Genomic DNA, 25,374 nt, shown 5'->3' with positions numbered 1-25,374 from the left:
AAATAGTCGAACTTTGATGACGTACGCTTTGGCCACGCCCTCTGGCTCCATCGTTTTTTTTGTTTTGTTTAGGTTTTTTTTTTGTTTTGTTTTGCATAGAAATAGAATAAAATATCAAGTAAATATAAAAAAAATAATAATAATAATCTAAAATATTTTTAAAGTAAAATAATAAAAAATATATATATTTAAAAAATAAAACATAATAAAATAAATACATTTTTAAAAATCTAAAATAAAAAGGTTATATTATAGATCCATGGTTGTTTGTCATAAGTGAAATCACACCAATTCTAATATCTTTCAATTCAAATGCAATCTAAAGTATTATTTTGAATCATTAGAAAACCTTCCTAATTCAAAGCTAATTAGATGTTATCAATTTATAAAGAACTTAAATTATTAATCTGAATCATTTAACTACCTCTATGTCTTGTCATCTTTGTGTATACTGTGTATCTGTTTTCTTGTATGTATGTTTAGAATAATTTGTATATACTGTATATATGCAATAAATTTGATGGGGAAAAAAGGCTCCATGCCCCTTGTGTGCAACTGTATCCCTACAGAACACCTTAAAAAACATCTCAAAATTGAACAAACTCACAAACTAACCCCCACAAATGACCTCCTCCAAATGGTTTCCTCACTACCCATACTGTAGGCTAATATTATTAGGCCTATTATAGTAACTTTCTGGCATCTACCCATGCTGTCTCCATGGAGATGTTATTGCTTCTTCTGAAATGTTGCAGGCATGGTATATACCTATCTCCATGGAGACAGGCTTACAGGTACATCTCAAAACTGGAGCAGTGACCATGTTTACAGTAAGGATGTTTATCAAGGTACCTTTTGAGTCCAGACTTGGGCATTTTGGGTCCTTTGTCTGTTTAATCTGTTTTAGAATAGTAGGTTTATATTTCTTACACCAATAATCACGTTGGTAAAAAAAAAAAAAAAAAAAAAAAAAACCCTGCTGATCTATAAAAAAAAAAAAAAAGCAGGTGGCGGACTTTCCCCCAGAAAATCATCATTTCACACAGCAAATTGAGTAATAGTGAGTAATTTTACAGACAGATGAAACAAACATGAAATACTGCACAGATTCCTTTGGCTACATTCAGTCTGTTACATTCAAGTTGCATCATGTCCATTAACATGCCCAATTCATCCCAATGAAATTTAGGAAACCAATGAAAGAACAAGCGGTTAAAATTAATTTCCTCCAAAATGAGTTTCACAGTAACACTCATCTTGTGCTCAGGACACGCTGGAGGGACTGTGGTTCACGACTGATCTAGGAACGCCTCAGGATGGATATAGATAAATAAATAAGGTTCTGATAGAAAAGAATAGACCACAAAACATGAAAAGCAGAATTATAAACCTACACTAAATTTTATGAATTATTAGCTTCACTTTTGGATTGTTAATATTAATCTGTTAAATCACATCTTTTCCAGAGAAAATAAGTTGCCATTTATAGCATTTTAGTGCAGTGGAATATAAGTGTAATGTATGTGATTTAAGACACATTTTGAATGTTCAGTTTTTGAAACCTGGTTTGGTTCAGGTAAGTCTTGGTCACTTCACCCCACAGGTTGGAAGGATGATTGTAAAGGTGCACTGGAACATTTGTTAGGTGGAAGGTCGGCCAGTGCCATCTGCTTGATTCCATGTTTTATATGCAGTATTAGTGATTTGCATTAAACTGATCTATCTCTAGACATACAAGTAGATGATGCCACTTTGAAAACTATTTTGTTGCAAAAAATGCCTGCAAGATCATTTCAGTGCTTTGTAAACATTCTAGGCAAAGCAAGGGACACCTTTAGCGTATCCTATTCTGCAATCTACTTCAATGTTTCCTATTCTGCAATCTACTTTAGTGTATCCTATTCTGCAATATACTGGTGTAAATGACCAGTATTGGCCTGTTTTTGACAAGACCAATATGGCTTAGGCAGACATACTTCTATAGAAAAATTACCATATCTTTTTTCAGAAACAACAAGTCTGAAATCTAGTCTGAAAAATTGTCAAAAACTATGGGATACAAAACAAAACAGGTTACAAACAAGCATCAGTAGCGATTGTCAAACACGTGTTGCCTACATCCTGAGAAAGCAGTGAGTAATATACTTGCATGTTTCTGTTATGAAATGGAAACCTCAAATAGGTCTTGTTTATTCCTGTTTGGTTAGTGGTTATTTGGGTTTGACACATCTACTTTCTGATGAATTCAATATTACAGTAAAGAGTAAAACACTAAAACAACCAGGTGAAAGCACTGGTGGTGGTGAAACATTAAAAAAAATGATGAAACATGTAGAGGCTCAAAGAACAAAGGCCTTTTATGGCATAACAGGAGGGCAACAACAATCATTGAACATTTGGATTTATTATGTTGTTCTTATTTACAGCGCAGAAAAACATGCAACCTACACTGCCCCCACAGGCAGAGCATGGTCACTACACAGAAGCAGATGCACTTTTCTAAAGACTGTTTAGCGTTGTTTAAACCAGGAAGAATCCAGATATAGACCAGGTCTAATCGATTGTACTTAGTCTAGTTAAGTAAGTAAAGTATATTATTTACATGCATGTTTAGGGACATTGGAAAGTCTTGATCTCTAGTGAACTGTTTTTGATCATTGTGTAGACCTGGTTTAAAACTGGCTTACTCCTGGTCATTGTCAGTTGTACATTGGAGACAGAAACCAAGAGCAAATATACAGCGCTGTGTCATAGTTAGATCAGTCCCAACCGGTTCTGGACTCACTCAGACTGTGTCTGACTGGTTCCGATAGGTCCAGAGTGAGTCTAAAGGCCGCTTCAAAAGAAACTCTGACATCTTCAATAAACACATTCATAAGCGAAACAACTTCAGGCTGTGAAAAAAAAAAAGTCCCACATTGTTATTGCTCTGTTTAATTCCCTCTCACTTCATTATTATTACATTTCAGCAAGATATTCAAATTGAACCAGTTTGAGAAAGCCAAGTTGTGCAAAAGTGTACGAATTCAATAATGTTTTTGGGGGTTATCTCTTGACTTTGTAATAATCCAAAGTGGAGTTTTATTACAAATATATTTCCTTGGACTTTTCATTGTGGTTAGGTTTAGTAATTATCCATTAACTCTTAAAGGTTTGGCATTTTATCCAACTTTTTAAAGTTACATTCATAAACAGTAATCCAAGAATCCCGGATGACAGAAAGTGCATTTAAAGACTCCTTCAGTTCAAATAATCTGAAAATAAACTTTTAAGCAATCACATTATTTTAGCTCTGAACCAGATCAGTGGCAGCAGGAAGTGTTTGTTTAAAATGTCCATTCAGAAAACCCTCTTCAAAAGGTTCGAGAGCATAGAAACAAAACGCAGTCACACATTCACTGTGCACACGATACATACACAACACAGATCTGTCCTTGCATCAGAAGAGTGTACGTCAGACGTGGCTTTGATCCATCCACAGCCAATTATAGAGTTACTGCAGGAACTCAGTTTCCCAGAGTTCATTTGTCTGAGCCAAAGGGAATCATTGCCTCTGAGTATTCCTGTGGTTCTGTGAGTAAAGAAGGTGCGCCAAGCTTAAAAGCCAGGCAGGGGGTTAAGGGCTGGGAAGGAAGAGGGTGAATTCAGTTGTAGATATGGAAGTAATGCTTGATGTTGTTAGTTTTATGTGTCTTAGCGCAAATGATCCTTTGTCCAGTTAAAACGATTGTTGTCCCAAGAGTTAGGTTAGAGTTATCTTACACCAATCACCAACGGAATAACAACTGGACACACTGGGGTACATTCTGTGCACATAAAAGATTTTAAAACAGTTTGTACCACACTGACTGCACACAACACAAGTATCCTTTTAACTCTAGCCTTAATATTAGGGCAGTGTGTAATGCAATACCCAAGAGATCAGAACATGTTAAAATCTTGGATGTTCATGCATTGACCCTGTGTTGTACAAATGAAATAGGATCCTACTCTGATTTTTGGAGGGATTCTCATGCTTCTGGTCCTGCTCACCTTTGTCCATAAAAAACAATATTCAAATTTGCCTTAAAAATAAAGTATGTTTTACACTTTCTTAAGTAAACAACATCGTACAGAAGACTGGCAGCAGACTTCACCCATGGATGAAACACAAAGAGAGTTCCAACAAAAGTTTATGCCTTGATTTGTCAACACTGGAACCACCTGGGAATCAGTATCAACTGATGTTTGACACACAGATACAAACTGGACCATTTCTCTGCATTGGAAAAGTTTGATTGATGCGTCCACAGTCGTAACAGTCTGGTGTATTTAAGATAAAGCTGTATCTGAAGAATCACATCAATACGCAGTGAGCTAAAGGGACTTTGGCAATCCCCTTCATGAGCAGGGTAACGGGTTGTACAGTCCTCAGATAACTCCAAAAATGCAGTTCTGTTCTGTGCGCTGATATACTGTTGAGTGGGCTGTTCACACTCTTTTCCCTGTTCTAGAGAAAACCTGACCCTGGAACAAGCTGTTCTCATTACATTCTCCATTCACCTCTGCACTAACCCTGACAATCCCTTAATGTGTTAGATGCACAGGTTAAGATGTCTCTGCTCGTGTACTGTCTCTTATACTTTTAAAATCTCTATATGTCAAACCCTGATGTCACTCAGTGTTAGTCAGACAAACTGTATAAATATATTAATATCTAGACGACGGTGCTTATGCGGCTCTGTTTGTTTTTTATTGTCCCTGTTGCCATGGCTGCCGTTGGCATAGATGCTGTTGCTGTGGCGCCTGCTGGGAGCGGCGAGCGAGGGGGTGGGGCCAGAGTGCCTGGCATGGGAGGGGCATAGTGCTGAGGGACCAACCGGGCAGATGGGGCGCTGAACAGGAAATGGGCAGGACTCAGAGGATGAGAGTGGGAGGAGCTTAGAGGTAGTTTATACCCAGGGCTGCGAGACGATTGGTTGCTGCTGTTGGGGACACGTGATTGACTAGGAAGCGGGGATCTTGGAGAAAGAGGAGTAGAGACTGTCCGTTTGGCGGTAGCTTGTGATTGGACTAGGTGATATGGAGGGGGTGGGGCCACAGGCGGAGAGGGAGCGGGGTAGTGTGGTGGAGAGGAAATGGGTGGAGTTAATGGGGGTGGAGTCACAGGCGGTGACATCACCAAAGGCACCGGAATCTTTGCGCGACGTCCTGCAAACGATGAATGTGGCGCAGCGACTGGTGGTTTGGGCACACCCCCAAAGCGGTATCCCTGGAAACCAGGTGATGGAGAGACAGGTGAGAAGGGCGCAGCCTGAGGAGGGCGCTGTTCTCTGCAGTGTGGTCCTGACAAAATGGAACCCTAAAGGGGCGACACAATGTGGTTAAACAACAGAGACTTGACCTGCCTAAGTTTTGTACATGTGCACTTACCTCGATGGTGCTGTCCAGGGAACCCACACTGTTCCTGCGACCACGCTTCCCTGTAACCAATCAGAGCGCAGTATGTTAATACAAGAGCCAATCAGAGAACAACACATAAAAAAAACTGCAAAGTGAAGCCTAATAATTGTTTAAGTGGAACTCTTTATGCAAGAAACCCACACTCTGTTAAAAATAGTGTAAAATCATACAGTACAGCATTGCAGTGTACTACATGATCAGCAGAGACATGTAGTACACATATATGTATAAGTATATGCAGCAAACAGGGCTTGTATATCTCAGGGTTGTGGGTTGATACCTCACCTGTCTCAGTCAGATCTCTCAAAGAGGAGTTTAATGCGTTGCGTTTAAGGCCGTCATTGGCGTATGAATCATCTAAACTGGGGCGGACCCCGTTAACCATCTCTCCTCTTATTGGTCCGGTACCATTTACAAGCTCTCCTCTGATTGGTCCTTTCTGTTTTTCCAGTTCCGCTGCCATGAACACAGATATAATTTAAAAGAATATTAAACAGAGACAGTACAATTCATTTTGCACCTACAGCCTGAGTGGCTACACAATGGTCCGGGTTAGCTCTATGCCACCCAGGCAGGTAAAAGTTATAGATGTCATTCTTACACTCGAGGCGGTACTTCTCCATCTCCTGCACCTCTGCGATACTCTCTCTCAGGTCTGAACTGAAGCGGGCTTGGTCCTGGTGACTCGGAGCATTGAAAACCATTAGGACTTTCTTTTCGGATCCTGGTGTTTGAGACGTGAGCCGGATCCCATGAGGGTAAACTGAAATACAACAATATAAATAATTGACCATTAACAAAGTGTGAATTAACCTGGTCAGCAAGATGAATTCTTTTTTGAGTTCACAAATGTGGCATGGCTCCAGATTTTGCAATTGCCCAGGCCTCCAAAGTTTGAAATTTGAATTTAAGTCAAAAAATGAAAATGCAAAACCAAAATCAAACCTGGCGACACAGACGGACGTACTTCAGTCTATTTTTTGTTCCAAACTATTTTGTTTTTGAAATGATAAGGAGAGAAGCGCTTTGAGCATTTGTGGATGGGAAAGCTGTCAAAGCTTTTCTCTCAGCTGGATTTAACAAAAGTATGATTCAGCTTGTTCCGGTGTTGTGACGTTTTGACCAGTAAACTGGAAGTATTTGTCATGATGTTTTGCCTATATCCGATCTCCTTGATGAAGAGGTGGTGTTAGTCAGGTTAGGTGTAAATAAATGAATCATGGAATTGGATTGAAGACACATATTATATATTCGATTTAAAGGAACTCACAGTTGTTATGGAAGGTCTGCACTTGGAGGTCGATTAATGGAAAGGACTGTCTGAAACTGTAGGTCACAGAGTTCTTCTTCTTCTGAAATATCTTTGTCACCTGCAAATAACATAATGATGAAGAGCCTTGACCAGTAAACTGCCACAAATCGAGTAATATATAGTTAAAGGTGCATTATGTAACTTTTCTGGTGGAGGGTCCGTCAAACGCTTTTCTCCATGGAGATGTTATTGCTTTATCAGGAATGTTTCACAGTTTTACAGGCATTAAACCTTTCTATCATCAAGGAGACCCAACCAGACCAAGTTACAGTTCACATCTGTGGAAAGGCAACCCCGCTCACATTCAGAGTTCCTGTTTTTCTATGTATTAGCTATAAAACCAACTCTAATTGAAGAAATGTAAAGTAGAGCTGTTTAATGTCACACTGTGGAACATTCCAGAAACAAGCAGGTGGAGGACTTCCAGCCAAAAAGTTACATAGTGCACCTTTAAATACATTGTGTGAGATGGATGTAAAGGAAAAATCGGTGTTGTTTCTCCGTGTTTAGTGAAGAGAGGCTCACCATCAGCAAGTCATTGAAGAGGAACACTTCTCGTTGGTGAACTCCAGACTTCTGTCCTCTGTTTGGATCGGGGACTTCGTAAAGCTGGCAGCAGCAGACCAGCCTCCTGTGAGGGAGTGACAACACCTGGAAATATATAACATATATGTATATATTTTAGCTGCAATTTAAAAATACAAGTGCTATTCCTTATTTTCTTAATTTTGCATTCAAGCAATCTAGGAGTTGAAATTTCCAACCATTTACTTAAATAAAGTGAGGATGATTGATGTAAGCAGATGCCACATGTTTTAAGATGGCTTTTACGGCATAATTCAGTGATCAAATTAGGAAGGATCTGAGCTTTCTCAAACAGACTGCAACTAACATTACATTTCTTTGAGTTGTCGGGTAGTCAACAATAATATAAATAGGTTAAGATATGAAGACTGAAGGCTTCTAGATAGAGAATATTTATAAATTAAGTGTATTCTTGATTAAAACTTGAAAAGAACATTTAGATTTCATAATACAGCTGCCTTTGTGTTTTGGCACATGTTCATATGATCTGTCTACATGCAGTTAACAAATATGATTATCAAAAACAATATAAAGTACTTTTAATGCTGTTTTTAGTCAGAAGGAGGGCAGGCTAATCCCAATACTTTTAACATGTGTTTTTGATCAGTTATTTTACAGACATGTCATATTGTTTATACTGTAGATCAAGATAAATAAGTTTTAGTAAGTCTTTTAAGTTTTGTAAAGCTCGTAAAAAAGGAAATACCCAAACAGAATAAATACAGCATAGAACAACCACCAAGCTCAAGGGAATAATGTAAAAACACCTTTATAAATACTGAATGATTCACTGTTCTATGAATGTTCTATACCAAACTCTGTGCTGTACTTTATGAAATATTCAAACAGAAAAAGAGAAAAAAAGAGAAAACCACTAAAGGTACAGACCGGTTTCTTGCCGACCACCATCCGCTCCAGTGCCTGGACCTGGGTCACGTGATCGTCATTTGTCCTTAGTTCCCACTTCTGAATCCGACCAAATATGGCCACCAGCAAATCCCTTGGGATGTCACTGCCATTATCCACTCCTGAAAAAGAAATGTAAAGAAAGCTTACATATCTCGTCTAGATACAAGTGAGTATCTCTGAACTGAATATTAAAGGTCTTATATTACTTTTAGTCATGTTATAATGTTGTTACCTCATCAAAAACCTGGACTTGTGTTTTATTTTGTTTACACATGTTGGAGTCTGTCTACGTCTTCAAAGCTCAAAACGCTCTGTTCCACCTTGTGATGTCATGAAGCAGTAGTTGTAACAGCTCCCTTTTACCTTTAGTTCAGTAGAGATTGGGAATGCCAGGGCTGATATCACCCAAAATGAATCAAGTGAAGGTGTATGGAAAAAAACACAATGGTGCACTTCCTGTATGACTACATGACATCACAAGGTGGAACAAAGTGTTTTCTGTTTTCGAGAAGAACTCTGCCTAAGTAAAGAAAGTTTTGATGATTATAACAGAAAACAGAATTTAGCATAATATGGGTCATTACTGAAAATGAGAAAACCCCAGGGCTACACTGTAGATTTGGTTGTGAGGATGCTTCGGTATTTCACTGTCATTTTTGCATATTTATATGATAATAAATCAGGGCGACAGTAGCTCAGTTGGAAGAACATTTGTCCACTGATCCGAAGGTTGGCAGTTCACCAACATCACTAGTTGACCCACAGGTTGGTTTGTGGGTGAATGGTTCCTTGATGTAAAGCACTTGAAGGTGGAAAAGCGCTATATAAAAATGTGATTATTTACCATAATAAAAGAAAATGTTCTTATCCGTATATTCATACAACTCACAGCTGCACTATTTCACTGCAGAAATTTCTCATCACATCCACAGAGCGTCCCACTCATCTTTGTCCTCCACACAGAGACCACAGGGCTGGGAAACAGTCTGACGCTACAACACTGGAGCTGCTCCTCTCAGTGACATTTATTTTTTTTTTAAAAAGGAAAGGTATTTGAAAGCTCTCACTCACAAGAGCATCCTATTACAACATTTTGTAAAACATAATACTCACAGTGAGTACATACCTACTGTAATCCTGTAAGCAAAAATATATTTATACTGACTGTATATAGACTATATTTACTGTATTTCTATATTTTTATTGTACATACTGTATATAATACTTATGCCTTATCTGACACTAGTCTCTTACTATTTTTGCTACTTATTTTGATTTTATTATGACAATTTATATTTTTGCTCTGACGTGTGATGTTTGAGCTGTGTGTCCAAATAATTTCTTAATACTAAAGTTTGTCCATTTTACATTTTAAAAGACTGAATGTTTTTAATTAAGTGCTTCTTTTCACAAGTCCTACTCACCTCGTAAGTTTTTGATGAAGTCCTCCAGTTTCATCTTTCTCTCTGGTTTCACACTCGGACTGTACAAGTCTGTGTTCAGTAAAATTATCGCGAAGGACAAAATGAAGATAGTGTCTGGATTCTGGAATTGTCGGATAAGGACGGGGTTGCACATACAGTACCGCTGACTGCAAATACATACAGAAATACAAAACACGTGTATCTAAGTAACATTTTTGTGACAGATGAAGAAAACTGCAGTAAATGTAGTAGTTTGTCTGACCAGCCAGTCCCTTCTAGATTCTGTTCAAATCCAGAAAAGACTGGAATCGGACCACAGAACATGAAAATCTTTTGTCCAAACTTGAGATGGTCCAACCACAGCCTTTTGTATTTGTATCACGTTTTTTGTGTGAGACTGTGGAGAAGAGGAGAGACTGTGAGAGAAGTCTCCTCTCCAAAATTCTTGTAACATTCAGAACAAAATATATAACTTCTTTTACCTGAGAAATAATAGTTCGGATTTGAATGTGGATCACGCGAACATCTGTGCTGTTTTTTCCCCTTTTTAACTTTTGTAGGTTTGTTTTTGAAGTGAATGGAGCATGCGTCAATCTGAATGGTTAATCCACCTGTCAATCATGCCCTCTGTAATCAGGGAGACAGGATACAGCTCCAGATCCACTCGTCTTCGTAAAGTTTTGTCAAAGTGTGTGGCTCTGGCTGGTCAGGTAATATACTAGTAGTGCTAGTATTATTAGTAGGATATTGCAGTACCTGAAAGCTTCCACTAGCCGCTCTACTCTTTGAGCCTCTCCCTGCACTTTGATCTGAGCCTGGAACTTTCTCAGAGCCTCGTCTACATCCATCCCAGAGAAATCCATCTCCTCCAACACGCATCTGCACAACAAAAGGCATTAAAGGTCCTATGTAATGCAAAAATGGCTTTTGTGAGCTTTATGTTATAATGTTGTTACAACCTCAAAAACAAACCTGGAGTTGTATTTTGTTTCATTCACACATGAGTAATCCAGATTTAACAGCTCCTTTTACCATTAGTTTAGTATTGACTGGAAATCCCAGGGTTGAAACTATCCAAAAGCTCCTAATGAAGGTGTATGGTGTTTAAAAACACAGTGGAGCACTTTCTGTATTACCATATGATATCAGAAGGTGGAAGAGAGAGAAGAACGAAGCCTAAATATGCAGGGTTTGTATGTTAATCATGTGTAAATGACAAAAAACCCCACAGCTCCAGGTATGTTTGTGATGAGGAAACAATATTATAACACATTAGGGGAAAAAAGATGTGAAAATAGCACAACATGGGCCATTTAAAAACAGCGAGAGTATTGTAGAGTATTGAGTAGCTCTACTTTAATCTGCAACAGGACCGATTCCACGCTGTTTACTCACTCTAACACATCTTTGTTGAACTGCTGTCTGCTGCCCAAAAACTCTCCGATCATCTGTCGGCTCAGCCCTTTTCGTTCAAGGATGAAGCGTGCGATGCCCAGAGGAGAGTCCGTCACAAACCCACGCTCGATCAGGTACTGCACACCCTTCTCTGGTTTTCTGTGCACACAAGAAACACATCATCAACTTACAGTATGCATTAGGAGCAGAGAGGTGTCTGAGGAGAGGGAAGAGCGGATGTAGGAAGTGTCTGGGGAGAGAGAGGCTTTCTGATAATTTAATTTCATGTAGCTTTTTTGTGCATTGATTTGATTATGGTTGCTTATGACAGTGATTATCAAAGGTAGGGAGAATTACGGAAGGATTTCAGATGATATGGAGGGAAAATGTAATATTTATGCATTAACATAAAAAGGCTAGACCCACTTCTTGTGTTTGGGGGTCCCAGCAGCAGTTGTTATTATGGGGTTTGTGACAAAAAAAGGTTGAACAACAATGGTTTATGATTTGGTTCAGTGAGAGATACAGGACTACATTCATATCATACCACTCATCCTTATATAATAGATAACCCTACATCATGTCAATCATTATTTCATATTTGCATATTCTGTTTCGCCTTACCCACTTCTTGTATATAGCTGAGATATATTTGTATTCCCATATTTTATTTTTATTTGTACATGTGCATTTGTATAATTATGCCTTATTTGATCGGTCTCTTGCTATTTTTGCTACTTATTATAATATATCCTCCTGAGACCCGGCCCGTTCATTTGTGTACTTTATAGTGGACATTGAGTTAACCAGTCTATCTTTCAAGTGTTTTGAGATAGACTCTTAATGGGGGAACTAGGTTCCTCTGCCTAAATAGGACTGGTGGATTATAGGGTACTATCATGTCCAGAATACAAAATGAACTCAATAGGAGATAGTTTGTGGCTGCACTATGATAAGAAAAAAAAAACTAAAGAAAGAAAGAAATTAAAAGGAAGTCTAAAAAATTTTTGAGGCAACTGAAAAAGCTCATCAGAGATGTTGGCCATCAAAAAAGTTGTTTTTGTTAGGTTGTTGTATTTCACATGGATTTAACACTAAAATCTTATAAGTCCAAATAAAATGAACAAAATCTAAATGCTAAGGTGTTCATTTACCTCCAAATAGATAGGAAATCACAAAAAATATACTTAATACACTTTTTTCTCCAGGTCCCAGGAAGATATTGTGATGTGTGAGCTACTGTGCCGGAATAATTTCCCTTGTGGATCAATAAAGTTTGTCTAAGTCTAAACTTTTATTTAGATCTGCTGGTTGGAGATAAGCTTCAAGGGAGTACTCACTTGTTAAAGAGGTTGAGTCCGATGCGATACTGTCGTCTCTGAACCACGTCATTGTTAAACGCAGGAGAGTCCCAGTTGTTTCTGCTTTCCCTCTGGTAGGTCATTTTGCCCAGAGTCCCGCCCCCCATCCCCGTGAGCGCTCCCATTGGCTGGCTATCGCGGGAGGAGGAGCCAGAGCTGTGATTGGCTGTCGTGGTTGTATCATCGTTGGAATTCGTGGTCGCTGATTGGACGCTATCATTATCGCCGTCCGAGGACAGTAAAGGGTGAGGTGAGACTGGTGGCTCGGGGCAGCACTGAGGGGGCAAATGGGGCAAATGTGGTAATGGGGGAAGCTGTGGGGGCATCTGAGGGGGCATCTGAGGAGGCATCTGAGGGGGCATCTGAGGAGGCATCTGAGGAGGCATTTGAGGAGGCATCTGAGGAGGAAGCTGGTGGAAGTGCGGGTCAGCCTGGGGAAAGCTGTGAATCTGGTGTGGGGCAAAATGAGCATGGTTCAGGGGGTGACTATGGGGATGGACCTGAGGGTAGTTCTGGGGGTGGTTGTGAATTGGGGGATGGTTATGCATTGGGTGTGGGGGCAGAATGGGTCTTTGCTGAGGCAAGTTTTGTGGATAGTGGGGCTTCTGCTGGAGACATGTGTGCTCAGGGAATGAGGCAGGCAGCGGTGGTAGGTTTTGGGGGCAACTCTGTGGGCAGGTGTGTGCGAGGAGTTGGGGGTGAGCGTGAGGGTGGAATCCATGGATCTGACTGTAGACTTGGTTTTGGTTGTATCCCTGGCTGTGCAGATAGTGCTGGACATAAGGCTGGTGTGGATGATGCATTTGAGAGTAGGGGGCGCTGTGCTGAAGGTGGGGCAGGAGGGGGTGCTGTGGGTGAGTGTGGATCTGGGGGTGGGGCTGAGGGTGAGTGAGTGGGTGTGGGGGCAGAGTGCGGGCTGAGGGTATGGGCAGAGGAGCTGGGACCCTGGTTTGTCCCTGAGCCTGGTTTTGGTTGGGTTTGTGTTTGATGGTCCCCTGCAGAGACTCAGTTTCAGTTGAGTCTCCTTCGTCACGGGTCTCCTCTTCCTCCTCCTCTGGGCTGTCCTCTTCCTCCTCTCCTGCTGTCTCTCCTCCAGTTTCACTACGGACCTCCCCCTCTGCCCCTCGATCCACTGAAGAATCCTGCTCATAGACGAGGCGCCCAATCGATCCACGTTCAGAGCTAAAACAGAAACACATTAATGTTCAGTAGGGACAATTCAGACAGTTATGGATCAGGAGGGGGCGGTACTGACCGGTCGCTCATGTCCACAGAGCTGTCGCTGGGGGGTTCTATGGTGAGAACAGGCAGGTGCCCTGGTGCAGTGCCTCCCCTGGACCCCCGTCTAGAGCCGCTCCTGGAGCTCTCTCTGTCTCCAGACCAGAACTCTGTATCAGAGCTAGAGCCGGGCCCCAGAGAGCAGCGGTAGCCCTGGTACTGCTCTGGATCTGGACTGTCCTCATCTGGGCTGTCCTCCTCTGGACTGTCTTCGGGTGTCTCCTCCGCACTGTCCTCAGGAGGGTCCTGAGAGTCCAGACCAGACTGGGACTGACAGGTCAGGGAGTCGTCCATAGAGTCAGCCAAGGACGCCACCTTTAGGAAGACCAAGACTGTTATTAGGCTATGGTAAGTGTTTGTCAGGTTTGTCAGGTTAGTGGGGCCAGTCAGAACATGCCAATAGTACTAGATCATGATTCCCCCTTCAGGTTTGACCCAAACAATCCAGTCTGTGCTTTTTTTTTGTCTTGTGAGGAGAGAGTAGTGAATACTGTACCGCTTTGGAGAAAGAATCTTCCAGATCTCCCCCAACCTCTGAGCCTTGCTGACCTGGAGACCCTTGACCTTGAGGAAGTCGCTCTTCAAACGAGTACTGTTAAAACACATATCCTTCATTTCTCTCATGTAACATGTTTAGCTTAGATTTATATAAATAGATAGATTATTGCTATATCTATTGTCTGCTCCAATCTTGTGCCCCCTGCCCAGTCGTACCTGGGACCTCATGTTGGTCAGGATAATGCGGCGGGTCATGCGGCTCTCAGAAGCAGAGCTCCGCAGTCGCTGGAAGTTCTTCCTCATTCGATATTGTCTGAAGGCTGTTTGGATGGTCCGTGCTGCTCGGCGGGTGACAAACTGCCCACCATACTTCCTCTCCAGCATCTCCACCTGCACAGGTACAAATCACCATTGGACTTGCTTAAAATTAGATTACACTAAAGCGAGCGCTCAATACTCACTGTCTTATCCTGCAGATCTGTGGACAGCTCATAGTCCTCATCTTGGTTTCTGAGAGCCACACTGGCAGACTGCAGTCTCCTCTGAGCCCAGGTGAGCCCAGGAGCAGGGGGAGACACGGGGGACACAGAGCCCTGGGGGGTCATGTTAAAGGGAAAGGTTTGGTTTTATGTAGGAAGACACTTTACTTTTCACACTTAAACTGCAGAATTAACAGGATTGATCGTGGTCCACTGGTAATGATTAGGTATAGATCAGGTGCAGATGTGCTAATGCCAGCGTTACCTGAGTGAGTTTGTGGGCAGAGCAGTAGGGGTCACATGGGTCACAGGGGCGGTGCAGAGGGTTGTTGCTATGGCGAAGGGGCAAGGGACTATTGCCATGGCGATGAAAGGGAGAGGAGAAAGAGGATGGGTCAAAGGGCATCATGGTGGCTTCGGCGCAGTGGGCCTGGTCCGGACTGAAAACACAATGGTAATATGAATTATTTTTTTAAAGAATATTCATATAGCCTAAAGTGTACTTTAAATCATGGTGATTTTCATATCACACAATATGAAAATAGCCAGAGTCACATAAGCAGCGCCACAGTGGGAAACACAGAAGGTACCATCAGAAAGGGCAAAGGGAAAAAGCACTTTTAACACCAAATGGAAAATGATATACTACACACAGTGCAACAGCCGTAACAATGGTTTTGACTGGAAAAGGTTTTGACTGGAAAGTTTTTATTCAGATAAAAATATGAATCACATGTATGGATATACTGCAGTGTAGACCAGCGTAGAGTGTGTACATCAGTGATGTGTAGTCGTATGTGTTGTGTGTACTCCGTGTGTACTGAGTACTACCAGAGGGGGGTAGAGTGTGTGTGTTTGGGAGGCTGAGGCCTGGGGCTGTAGTTCATATGTTTCTCTCTGAACTGGTTCAAACTGGGTCCACTGTCGTGTGACTCTTCCACAGATAATGTGTGACTACTGTATGAATTTAAATGCAAATGTAATATTTAAAACATTTCGTCAGCAAAAAGAAATGATACAGAACTGAATGTGCTGTTAATGCCTCGGTCTGGCATAAATAATTCTACCAAAACTCTTCTGTGATGGATCTGGGCACATGTGGAATTGCACGGGTCTATGGGGGAAGTTATAGTTTAGACTCAGGAGGGTAAATTCTAAACAGTCCTTTGTCCAATCTAACAGTTGAAAGACATGCTGATGATGTGTTTGCTGTCACTCACAGCACAAACTCCAAACTGCTCTCTGTGTTACTAAATGTTATGTGGCTATTCGATTACTCTCCGTAGATACTCCAGTGGTGACTGGACCTTATCTTTACATCACATCTAAAGTGCTGTCTATGGGAGTGGACCTCTCCTTTCTGAGGAGGGGACTCATGCCCTGCCCTGGGCTTTTATCCATTTGCTTAGAACTGTTTTATTTCCAGGCTTTTAGATCAAATCATAAAGTCTGTATGATCCTATGAGGCATACATGTTATTTAACTGTGCAAAATTAAATTGAGTGAAAAACTCCACCAGTGCGTGGTGGGGGCTGGTTCACTTCACCAAGAAAGTACCACTGATCCATCTGCAGCAGGTCTATTTACATAATTAATCTTGAGTTATAACTGCTTTAGCCCATGTCAGTGTCAAAATAGTTTCAGCTTAAGACTGTACTTAAGTTTAGTTCCTGTACATTCTATAAGAAAAATGTCCAAAGCAGACATTATAGACCTAACTATATCTGTCAGTGCTGTAGGCCTGAGTATTCAGAAAAACTCACATATGACCCTGAGTGACTCTATTACAGTTCATCTGCAGGCCTGAGGTGGGGTACAGGTAAGCCTGGAGTAAAGTGAACAGTAAAGACTTCTTGAACACAATAAAACAAACGGTATTTAAACATTCTGAAGTTCAGCCATTAACTTGGACTGTTATCTGAACCTGGACACAGCAGGACCCAGAATCAGCTCACCTGTCTCAAACAATCCAGTGTGTGAATAGATAACTGTCACGTGACTCCAATGAACCAAATGCCAATTTGGTTTAAACCGAATCCGGACCTGGACCAGGGCCCATGTCGCAGTTACAAACCACACGCACGGCAGGAGGCGGCACTGCGCGGCACACACTGGCATAAATCACTGAAGTAAAACCAACACTAAATCCAAAATCAAACCAGGACTAACCCAAAGCTGAGTCAGGTCTAAAAGAGGATTCAATTCCGTACAAAACAGAATAAACATTAAAACGGCATACACCTCACCAAGACCAAAAGACAGAGAGATACAGAGTGTCGCGGTGATGCGGCGGGGAGCGCGGATTCGAGTCGCTCGCACCAGATTTAACAGGGTTTAATGATGCTGACAGCGACAGGTCCTGGTCCCAGAGACCGAATAGGGTTTGGTCCGGGTCAGATTCGGCGTAAATAAGGTTCAAAGACAGTTTATACTCAAATCATACCTGAACAGAAGCTTGTTGTTGAGCGCTGGTGTTTTATCCGACGCGCAATTGATGCACCACATGACTCCGCGAGAAAACAATCTCGGAACCACGGGAAAGGGGCTCAGGGCGCGGGTGTTGCGGTCCGGTTCTGGTCCATGAGCGCAGGTTCTGAGGCAGATGGCGCGTGCGAAGTGTGCTGGTGCTCTTACGTCACGCCTCCTCCGTCCTGCCTTCTCTCTCCTCCATCTAAGTGTCCTTCTCTCTCTCCTTTCCTCGCTCCTATTCCCTTCTGACGCAGAGCTGTAGGCAGGTGCGGACTTCCGGCGGTGTGTCACGTGCCCGTCTGAGATTGGCGGGTGGTTTTGTTGTTTTGGCCCTATTCAGATGTGGTTCTGCCTCATAGGGCTGTTTGTTATTATGTGATATAGCCTAATGGTACGAGGCAGGGTTAGACATGGATCAGATGACATTGAGATGACAGCTGAGGCGGTGATTCCAGGAGGTGCGACGGTCCCACCTGGTTCACACTGACTCACAGGCTCTTTTCACAGCTTATGTCTCATATTTGTATCCGACTTGAATTTATGCTTTAAAAGTGTCACCGCAAAAGTTAAAGTAGCCCACAGTAAAATAAATATATAGCCAGTAAGTATAATTTTTTTGTTTGTTTGTTTTCTTTTCTTTTTCATTAGAATTGTCTAATATGTCGTATGCGAGTATTTTCTAATCTCGTAAACAAAGACAGTGCATGAATGACAATCACTACACAATAGAAAAATAAGATGTTAGTGCAGTACTATTTGCAGTACAATAAGTATCAGTACTGTAAAATCAGCAAAATGAAGTCGAAATCTATGTATAATACTTGTGCTGTTGTGAACAGCAGCAGTGAGTGGGACTGCGTCGCCTCCTCCTCCTCTTCCTCCTGCTGCTCGTCTCCACAGCAACCGTCTCCGTCTCCATAGAAACTGTCTCCCGGCAACACTGCACCCTCCTACAGATTCCATGAGGTCCCTCTGCTGGCCCACTGAGGAACTGCAGGCTATAAACCTCCTCAAATTTGGACAATCTCAAATAAGGTGTAGTAAGTGTTCTGAGCGACACGTTTCTGGTTCAGATAGACTTTATTGATCTGCAGAATATAGAGCATCATTATCTTTATTTCTCTCAGACAGTTCCTCCATTTTACACAAGATAATATTTACACTAGAAATGAGATGAAGGATGGCACTTCCGCGGCTGTCTGTAAATGCACAAGGCCTTAAACACAGTGAGTACAGTAAGCCTTCCCAGTTTGTGTGAGGGAACAAACTCAAACCCAAACAAGAAGTCATGATTCTACCCTGGATTTACTCCCACAAACTGTATCATCCCAGAGTGAATGAATGTATGAGTAAGAGTGGTATTCTGTCAGTGAGTGTCAGCCCTGAGACTAACTTTCTTCAATGATCAGTTTAAGACCCTTTTCTCCTGGATTAGACCTTGTTTAGGCCTAATTTACTCCTGGATAGGTTATGGTGTAGGCCTGATGCGCTCCTGTTTTTTCAGGTGGTCATTGTCCTGATTTAATCCTGTATTTAAAAGAATACTTTGTTGTGAAAGTAAATCCAGGTTAGAGACACAGTGTCCACTCTGTTCTGTCCCATGTCCACTTCTCTCTTGTCTGTTGTTCAAAGAATGTTGTATCCAGTTTTGCTCCTGGGGTATTTGGTGGCTGATGGAGATAGGCTTCATGCTTTTAACAGAGAGTTCTTTGAAAGTCTGTTTAGACCTGGTTAGGGCTAGATCCAACTGAATCACATTCACTCCGGTTCCACTCAGTGTAAACAGTTTTATTCATTTTTGAATCTTGGTCGCTGTCACTCCACTGGTCCTTGCGTCCTCTGTCCTCTTGGCTCTTTGTATCTTTGTATCCCCATTGCCATGGTTACCTGGAGGAGGGGCTACTGCACTCGGAGGCAGGGCAACAGAACTGATGAGCAACATCATCATCTTCGTCCTCCCTGAAAATACACAGCACATGGATAAGAGGGATCATAACAGGTTTAGAGGGACACGGTTAGTTTCAGTAGGATCTGTACAGGTCTGAAGGGTTTTTAAAGGACATGAATCAGGCTAGAGTATCCACACGTGTTTTGGGGGGAGAAATGGTGTTTCAGATTTGGGACAGGTTAGAGCATACCTGGAGTGCTTGCTTGGTGGAGGGGGCAGGTGCAAGAGTCTGGATGCGCAGCAGAACTGATGGAAGGAGCTGTTTGGAGGAAGACTGGATGATGACCCGGGGTAAGAGGGAGGGGTTATGCAGGAGGTGGGTGGGGACATACAGGAGGTTGGCGGGGAAACACATGAGGTGGGCGGGGATATACATGAGGAGGGCGGGGAGCGGCAAGAAGTGGAGGAGTGACACCTGTACAAAAAATAATAATAAACAACATTTAAAACACAGGTCAGTTATAGTAATCACCCATGTACCAAACCCCTCAGTACTGCAGTGCTTTGTAGAGACAGTGAAGTATCACACTACTTTCTAAAACTGTCCAGTACTGCAGTACGTGGTAACAGCTGTGTACAGCAGTACTCTGTTTAGCAGTTGGGTGCTGCTGTTCTGTGTAAATGGGGCAGTACTGCGGAGGGGGAAGAGACTGCGACAAACGGCAGCACAGATTAATGAGACAATACACACCTGCACTAACAGAAACAGCATCTGAAGTACTTGCAGTATATCACAGTAGTACACTGCAGTAATACATAGCAGTACACAGCAGAATCTACATATGCGCTGACAGTGGACGCTTGGACGCACAGCAGAAAGCAATAATTACTATATTCAGTCTCCTATTGGTCTGAGACAAACTGTTAGCATGAGCTTACTGGAGACTGTGACTTGGGTGCAGTTTGTTTGCACATAAAACATGTATTATCTTCAGTTATTTAATGCACAAAGATAATCATAATGGATGAGAATTAAATTGTCTTTCAAAATACTCAGAGGTTTTCCAATGCATGGAAGTGAGCTCCTTCTGTAGCCACAGTTGCCCCTTGTTAGACTAAAAAAGCTGTCAATTTGCACCACTGCCACCTCAGACCACCACACACTCACACCAGCATTCATAGACAGATTGTACATAGACATGTAATAAATGCAACTTGACTTATTCAGCTTAGTATGTTCCATTTCTACTGGCTCAGGAGCCCTTCTGACAGGTCCCAAGCTACAGGACGGTGTTGATGGACTAATGAACTCACCTGTTGCCATGCAGTGTGTGTGCATGGACATTGTTAGCTGCATTAACTCGATGGAGTCGCTCAAGTCGTTCTTTTTCTTTCTCCACAAAGTTGGTGTTGGTCCCAGTTGAGGTGCGAGTGCGCACGTGGGCATTCACATGGGTGTTCACATGGGTGTTTATGTGCGTGCGCACTGGAAGGGGGGGTGGGGGTGGGGCTTCCATTGGACCAGAGGAGGATGTGGCAGGGGCTGGGATCTGGAAGCTAACATTAGCCACACTGCTGCTGTACGAGAAGTGGCTCTGGAAGTGGGCTTTGGACCCGGACTCGGTCTTGGTGAGGACTGGGCCTCGGGAGGAGAACTCGAAGGTCCTGGAGGAGAACTCGGCCGTCTTTGATGAAATCTCTGTAGTTTTGGAGTTGAGTTCTGAGTTAGTACTAGACACCGAGCAAACCTTTGCTGACACAGACGGTGTCCGGCAGCTGCTATCTTGGGCCTTCAATTCCACACTGTGCGAGTTTATACAGATCCGAGGTTTAGAGCCACAGTCTTGGGCTTTGGGGTTCTTTAAGGACGATTCAGAGGGTCGTGCTGGGACTGAGCAAGTCTTGGCTGGTCCAGAACTGGTTTTGGTGGATCCAGAACTGGTTTTGGCTGGTCCAGAGCTGGTCTTATTCGTGTTTTTGGAAAGAGTGATGGTTGGAGGCAGAGGAGGGGGAGGAGGAGGTTCAGGACGGGCTGTGGATAAAACAAATAGGGTCAGAGTCACGTTTATCACTGGAACTTTAACACATGGAACAACTGTTTGGTTCTTGGCCTTTGTTTGTTTTTTAGCAATCAGCAAAAACCTCTAACCCTGGTATAAATCTAACCTACCCTGTATTCAAGTACCAGTGAAGTGCGTGGGGAGGGGGGGGGGGGCTCAGAGGCATGTTTGAGGAGAGAGAGGAGATGGAAAAGGGGTTTGGGAAGAGGTAGGACTCACCTTTGGGCTGGTTCTGGTTCTGCCGTGGTTCTGGGTTTGAGTTGGTCTGGATGTTCCCGGTGTTGGTTTGCTCCTGTGACTGACTCCGGTCCTGGTTCCTCAGGTCCTGGTTCTCCTGGCTTAACCGCTCCAGCTGAACCTCCAACTCTTGGATTCGTTTCCTCTGCGACTCTAGAAGTTTCTGCTGGGAGTCGATGATGTGGTTGAGTTCTAGGAGGTACTCCACGGCCCGGTTTGGACTTTCCGGACTTTGAGCACCCGGACTAGACCCTGTACCATCCATCTTTAGTCTCTCGTGGCCGGACCTACAGTGCTACAGTGGAGCTGGAGAAACATAGGATTGAGGTTAAGTTTATGTAGTCCTTCAACAGACCTTGGAATGGTCCAGTTCTGGTCTGTTGCTGGCACTAGATCAACAGAAAGTAGTTTTGGTGGAACTACAAAAGTTGGAGATCTAACAGACGTCTAGGCGTTGGTAAGATTACACAAAGTCTAGTTTGGTGCAGTTAGTCCAAATCCAGATCTTCAGTCTATTGATTAACAGAGCCATTTGTGCTATTTGTGCCACACCAAGCTGCAGGAAGGGCATCTGGAGTAAAACCAGTTTGTGAATCGCTGCATACGAGGAGGGAGATTTATTGTGTAGAGTCCAGAAAGAAAGGGAGCAGGAGGGGGAGTCTGAGGAGAGGAAGGAGCTAGAAAAGGAGAGTTTGGGAGAAGGGAGGGTGGAATGGTCAATTAAAAAGTTTGTTCAGTGAGTGACTCCATGTTTTGCTGAAAAGATAGTTGTAGACCAGGGCCTGCTGCTGGACCATCCTTAGTCTAAAATGAAACCCACATTTCAGATCTAAAATTCGGGTAGTAAGGTCTCTTTGGATCTAAACTAGTCCAGACAGGTATTTGTGGGTCCAGACTTGGTTCTGGGTCTAAAAACAGTCCAAAAGTCCCAGTCTATAGATGCTCCAGAGTCTAAACTAGATCTGAGGATCTGGTATTGTCCCGGATCAGGATGGATCCAGGAGCCCAGTGTGAATCCTATAGGCGCGGACTGTAATCAGGCTCAACATGGTTCTGATTGAGATCCAGGACTTGAAATGGGACCTGGAACCCTCTGGAACTCAGACTTTAGAATGGACTTGGTGGAAATCAGCTCTGGGTCTGAGTTAGTTCTGGTACACTCCTGGGTCTGTGAAAATAAAAAGAAATCTCTTATAATGAATAATAAAAAATAATACATTATTACAATGATATAAATGTAAGTCAACGCCACAAACCCAGATATTAGATCAACAGCTTACAGACAGTTATTACTACAGAGTATTTATCTGGATTTCATTTTCTGGTTATGTTTTTATTTTACTCTCAATTGCTTCAATGGGTAAATCTCCAAAAAACTCCAAAACACAGCAAGAACTAGAAATAAAATGACCCCTGGCCTGGAGTTGGTTGGAGCATTTATCATACCTATAATCCAGATTTACCACAGTAAACAGCTGTTCCCCCACAGGGGCAGTTAGGACTGTCCCATAGGGGCAGTTACTCTACCGGGGCAGGAGCATTTAGCACACCTCTCGCTGTTAATTTGAAGCTGCTTGAGGTTGTGCCTAAAAATGCTCTCTGGCCACAGAATAGTCTGGACGTGTTAAAATTCACTCCACCTCTCCCTCTCACACAGACAGACGTGGGGCTCATGGGAATAATCGCTTTCATTTTAATTTCAAATCCTCTCACTGTGCTGCTCACACAAACTGCAGTAGGGCCACACTGGTCGGTTCAGTTAATCAATGTGATACAGAAATTAAACAAGGCTAGACCTGGATTAGACCTGGTCAAGATCTGGTTTAGGCCTGGTTCAGACCTAGTTTAATCCTGGATAAGACCTGGTGTAGACCCAGATAAGAACTAATTTAGGCCTGAATCATTTTATATCAGGCCAGATGTAGGCCTATTTCATACCTGCTTTAGACCCGGTTTTCCTCCGATCTGGTCTCTTACCTGAGAGTCTCTGGGTAAACTGCAGCATGCTGTCGGTTGTGGCCCATTTTCAGCCTTAGGCCTCACTTCAATCAGAACTGGGCCTGGATCGGCTCAGAACACATTCAGACCGGTTCTGATTCTGGTCCAGGCCTGGTTAGATCCCACAATCCAATAGACTCCACTGAATAGACTCCACTGCATTGTACTGTGTATAGAAGAGGCTGTCGCTGGATTTAGATCTGGTTTAGTGCTGACTGAGATTTAGTCTTGGCTTTAGTCCTGTTGCAGTATTGGTTTAGTTCTGCTGTAATCCTGATTTAGTCCCAGTTTCCTCCCGGTTCAGTCCTGGTTTATCCTCAGATGCCGTCGGTCTGGTGTAACGTCAGAAATTCATGGATTTGAGCCTGATTTTTTCCTGCAGTTGCTCCCCGTCGTCTCCTTGACTGTCCCCTTGTGTGTCTCCTTGTATATCTATTTCACAGTCCTGTCCTAATTGGTTTCCTTGTTGCAGCAGCCGATGATGCCTCCTCTCTGCTGCTCCCTTCTCTCCTCGCTCATCTCCTCGTTTCCTTTCCTCTGCGGTGCTTCCTCTCCTGGCTCCGCAGCTCAGTCACATGATCAGGCTTGGAGACACAGGCTGCAGCAGCAGAGCAGGGCTAAAGCAGTGCAGAGAGGATCTAGTGAAATAAAGGGGATGGGAGTAAGGTGACAGACAACAAGGGAGGTGATGAAGGAGATAAGAGGCAGAAGACATAGGTAACAGGGGGAGACTAAGCTATAAACACAGTGATGTTAGAAGACAAGTGCTTCTGGATTTAGAGAGCCCGTGCCAGACTCCCCCTAGTGGGCGCAGACGGAATGACATGAGGCAAAAATAGAACAGACTCAAAATGGCTCCAAAAACTGCACTTTTAAAACGTGCCTAATACATACCAACACAGTGAATCTACGGAAGATGCATTTTAGATGAATCGTTAATTTCAATAGCCAAATTTCATGTGTGTAAATTTGACTAAAACAATCTCTAGGCTTTGGATGGAACTGGACTATCCATTGACTGTATAGCCTGAAGTATCTTCTTAGTTTTTCTTGCCTTACGTCCGTCCTATGACTGTTCTGTGACACAAGTTGCATTAGCCTAAATAATAAACAATCCACAGGCTCAGAGCCAGGGCCCAGCTGTTAAAACCGCCTAAATGTGATTCTGAATGATTTCCATCATGGCCATGACAAAATCTTTAGCTTATGTAAACTGGGTCAAACTGGGAGCTACCCTATTAAAAAGTTTAAGTTCTAACTGCAAAAACTTAAGCTCTAACTAAGCGCAATAAGGCCTTCGGTTAGTTTTTTATTTTATTCAGGTTAAATCGTTTTAGAAAGTTTTGGGCCACGTGTCAGCAAACTCACCTCTGTGTGGAAGTCCACTTAATGTTGCATCGTTTTATTCTATTTCACTGTTCGATTTTCACTTTCTTAGATCAAATACATTAAATTAAGTCATGCGAGATGACATTATATTGAATATAAAAAAGCTAAATTTAATAAATCATTACACAATAATCTTATAGGCTAATCTTGCTTGTAGGCCTATTTTACACTTGAGAGTAATGGCAGAGCAGCGCGATGAGCGTGATGATCGATCACGTACAGAGCCTCGACGTACAGGGCCCGTCGCTATGGAAACCAGAAGTTGGGATGTGTTACATAAAACTCTAGAGGTAACACAGCATCAACTGCCGTGAAAAGCGCGGTGGTCATCTTGTAACTGACTGGGCAGGATATCGGACGCACTAGACTCTGAAAAACATGCATTCTCTTGTCTCCGTGTACAATTTTGGTTTGGTTTACTCTGTTTTGTTTTAGGTGCACAGTGTAATTTTTCTGGTGGATGACTGCTTGTCTACTGCAGGCATGGAGATGTTATTATTATGAATATTCCACTGAATAAAAATGACCTATCTGTGGGAAGCAGGTAATGCTACCGGACCACCTGACCTAACTGATCAGATCTGTGGAAAGGCAACCCAGCACATAGTAAAATTTTGGGGTTTTCAAAGAATTGTTTTTACAATAAAACA

At 42.6% G+C, this 25,374-nt stretch overlaps 1 protein-coding gene across 1 annotated transcript; it reads right to left on the bottom strand.

Moving 5' to 3' along the window:
* Window positions 1-4,696: 4,696 nt before the first annotated feature.
* On the bottom strand, window positions 4,697-23,726 carry LOC110158105 (IQ motif and SEC7 domain-containing protein 2-like). Its single transcript, XM_055165897.1, has 22 exons — window positions 23,315-23,726; window positions 21,320-22,505; window positions 20,355-21,072; window positions 19,291-19,515; window positions 19,040-19,111; window positions 17,127-17,276; window positions 14,949-15,123; window positions 14,666-14,797; window positions 14,421-14,594; window positions 14,203-14,298; window positions 13,684-14,021; window positions 12,408-13,610; window positions 11,068-11,226; window positions 10,429-10,551; window positions 9,673-9,839; window positions 8,228-8,367; window positions 7,280-7,405; window positions 6,713-6,812; window positions 6,044-6,205; window positions 5,728-5,898; window positions 5,413-5,462; window positions 4,697-5,341 (listed from the first exon to the last, which is right to left on the bottom strand). The coding sequence occupies exons 2-22, from the start codon at window positions 21,600-21,602 to the stop codon at window positions 4,697-4,699; spliced, it is 5,409 nt and encodes a 1,802-aa protein (XP_055021872.1). The 5' UTR covers window positions 21,603-22,505; window positions 23,315-23,726.
* Between the last annotated feature and the right edge of the window lie 1,648 nt (window positions 23,727-25,374).

Source organism: Boleophthalmus pectinirostris, unplaced genomic scaffold, assembly GCF_026225935.1.
Source record: "Boleophthalmus pectinirostris isolate CB_2022bp ecotype Guang Dong unplaced genomic scaffold, ASM2622593v1 HiC_scaffold_8, whole genome shotgun sequence".
Classification (NCBI taxonomy): Eukaryota; Metazoa; Chordata; class Actinopteri; order Gobiiformes; family Gobiidae; genus Boleophthalmus; species Boleophthalmus pectinirostris.
The sequence above is the reverse complement of the archived record's forward strand: the minus strand, read 5'-3'. Positions and strand labels throughout refer to the sequence as shown.

Excerpts from the sequence above, each read along its gene's own strand:
- LOC110158105 (XM_055165897.1), bottom strand. The coding sequence starts at position 21,602 with ATGGATGGTACAGGGTCTAGTCCGGGTGCTCAAAGTCCGGAAAGTCCA. Across the intron at positions 9,840-10,428 it reads CGGCTAGTGGAAGCTTTCAG|TCAGCGGTACTGTATGTGCA; the intron begins GTACTGCAATAT and ends ATGTATTTGCAG. Across the intron at positions 5,342-5,412 it reads CCCTGGACAGCACCATCGAG|GGTTCCATTTTGTCAGGACC; the intron begins GTAAGTGCACAT and ends TCGCCCCTTTAG.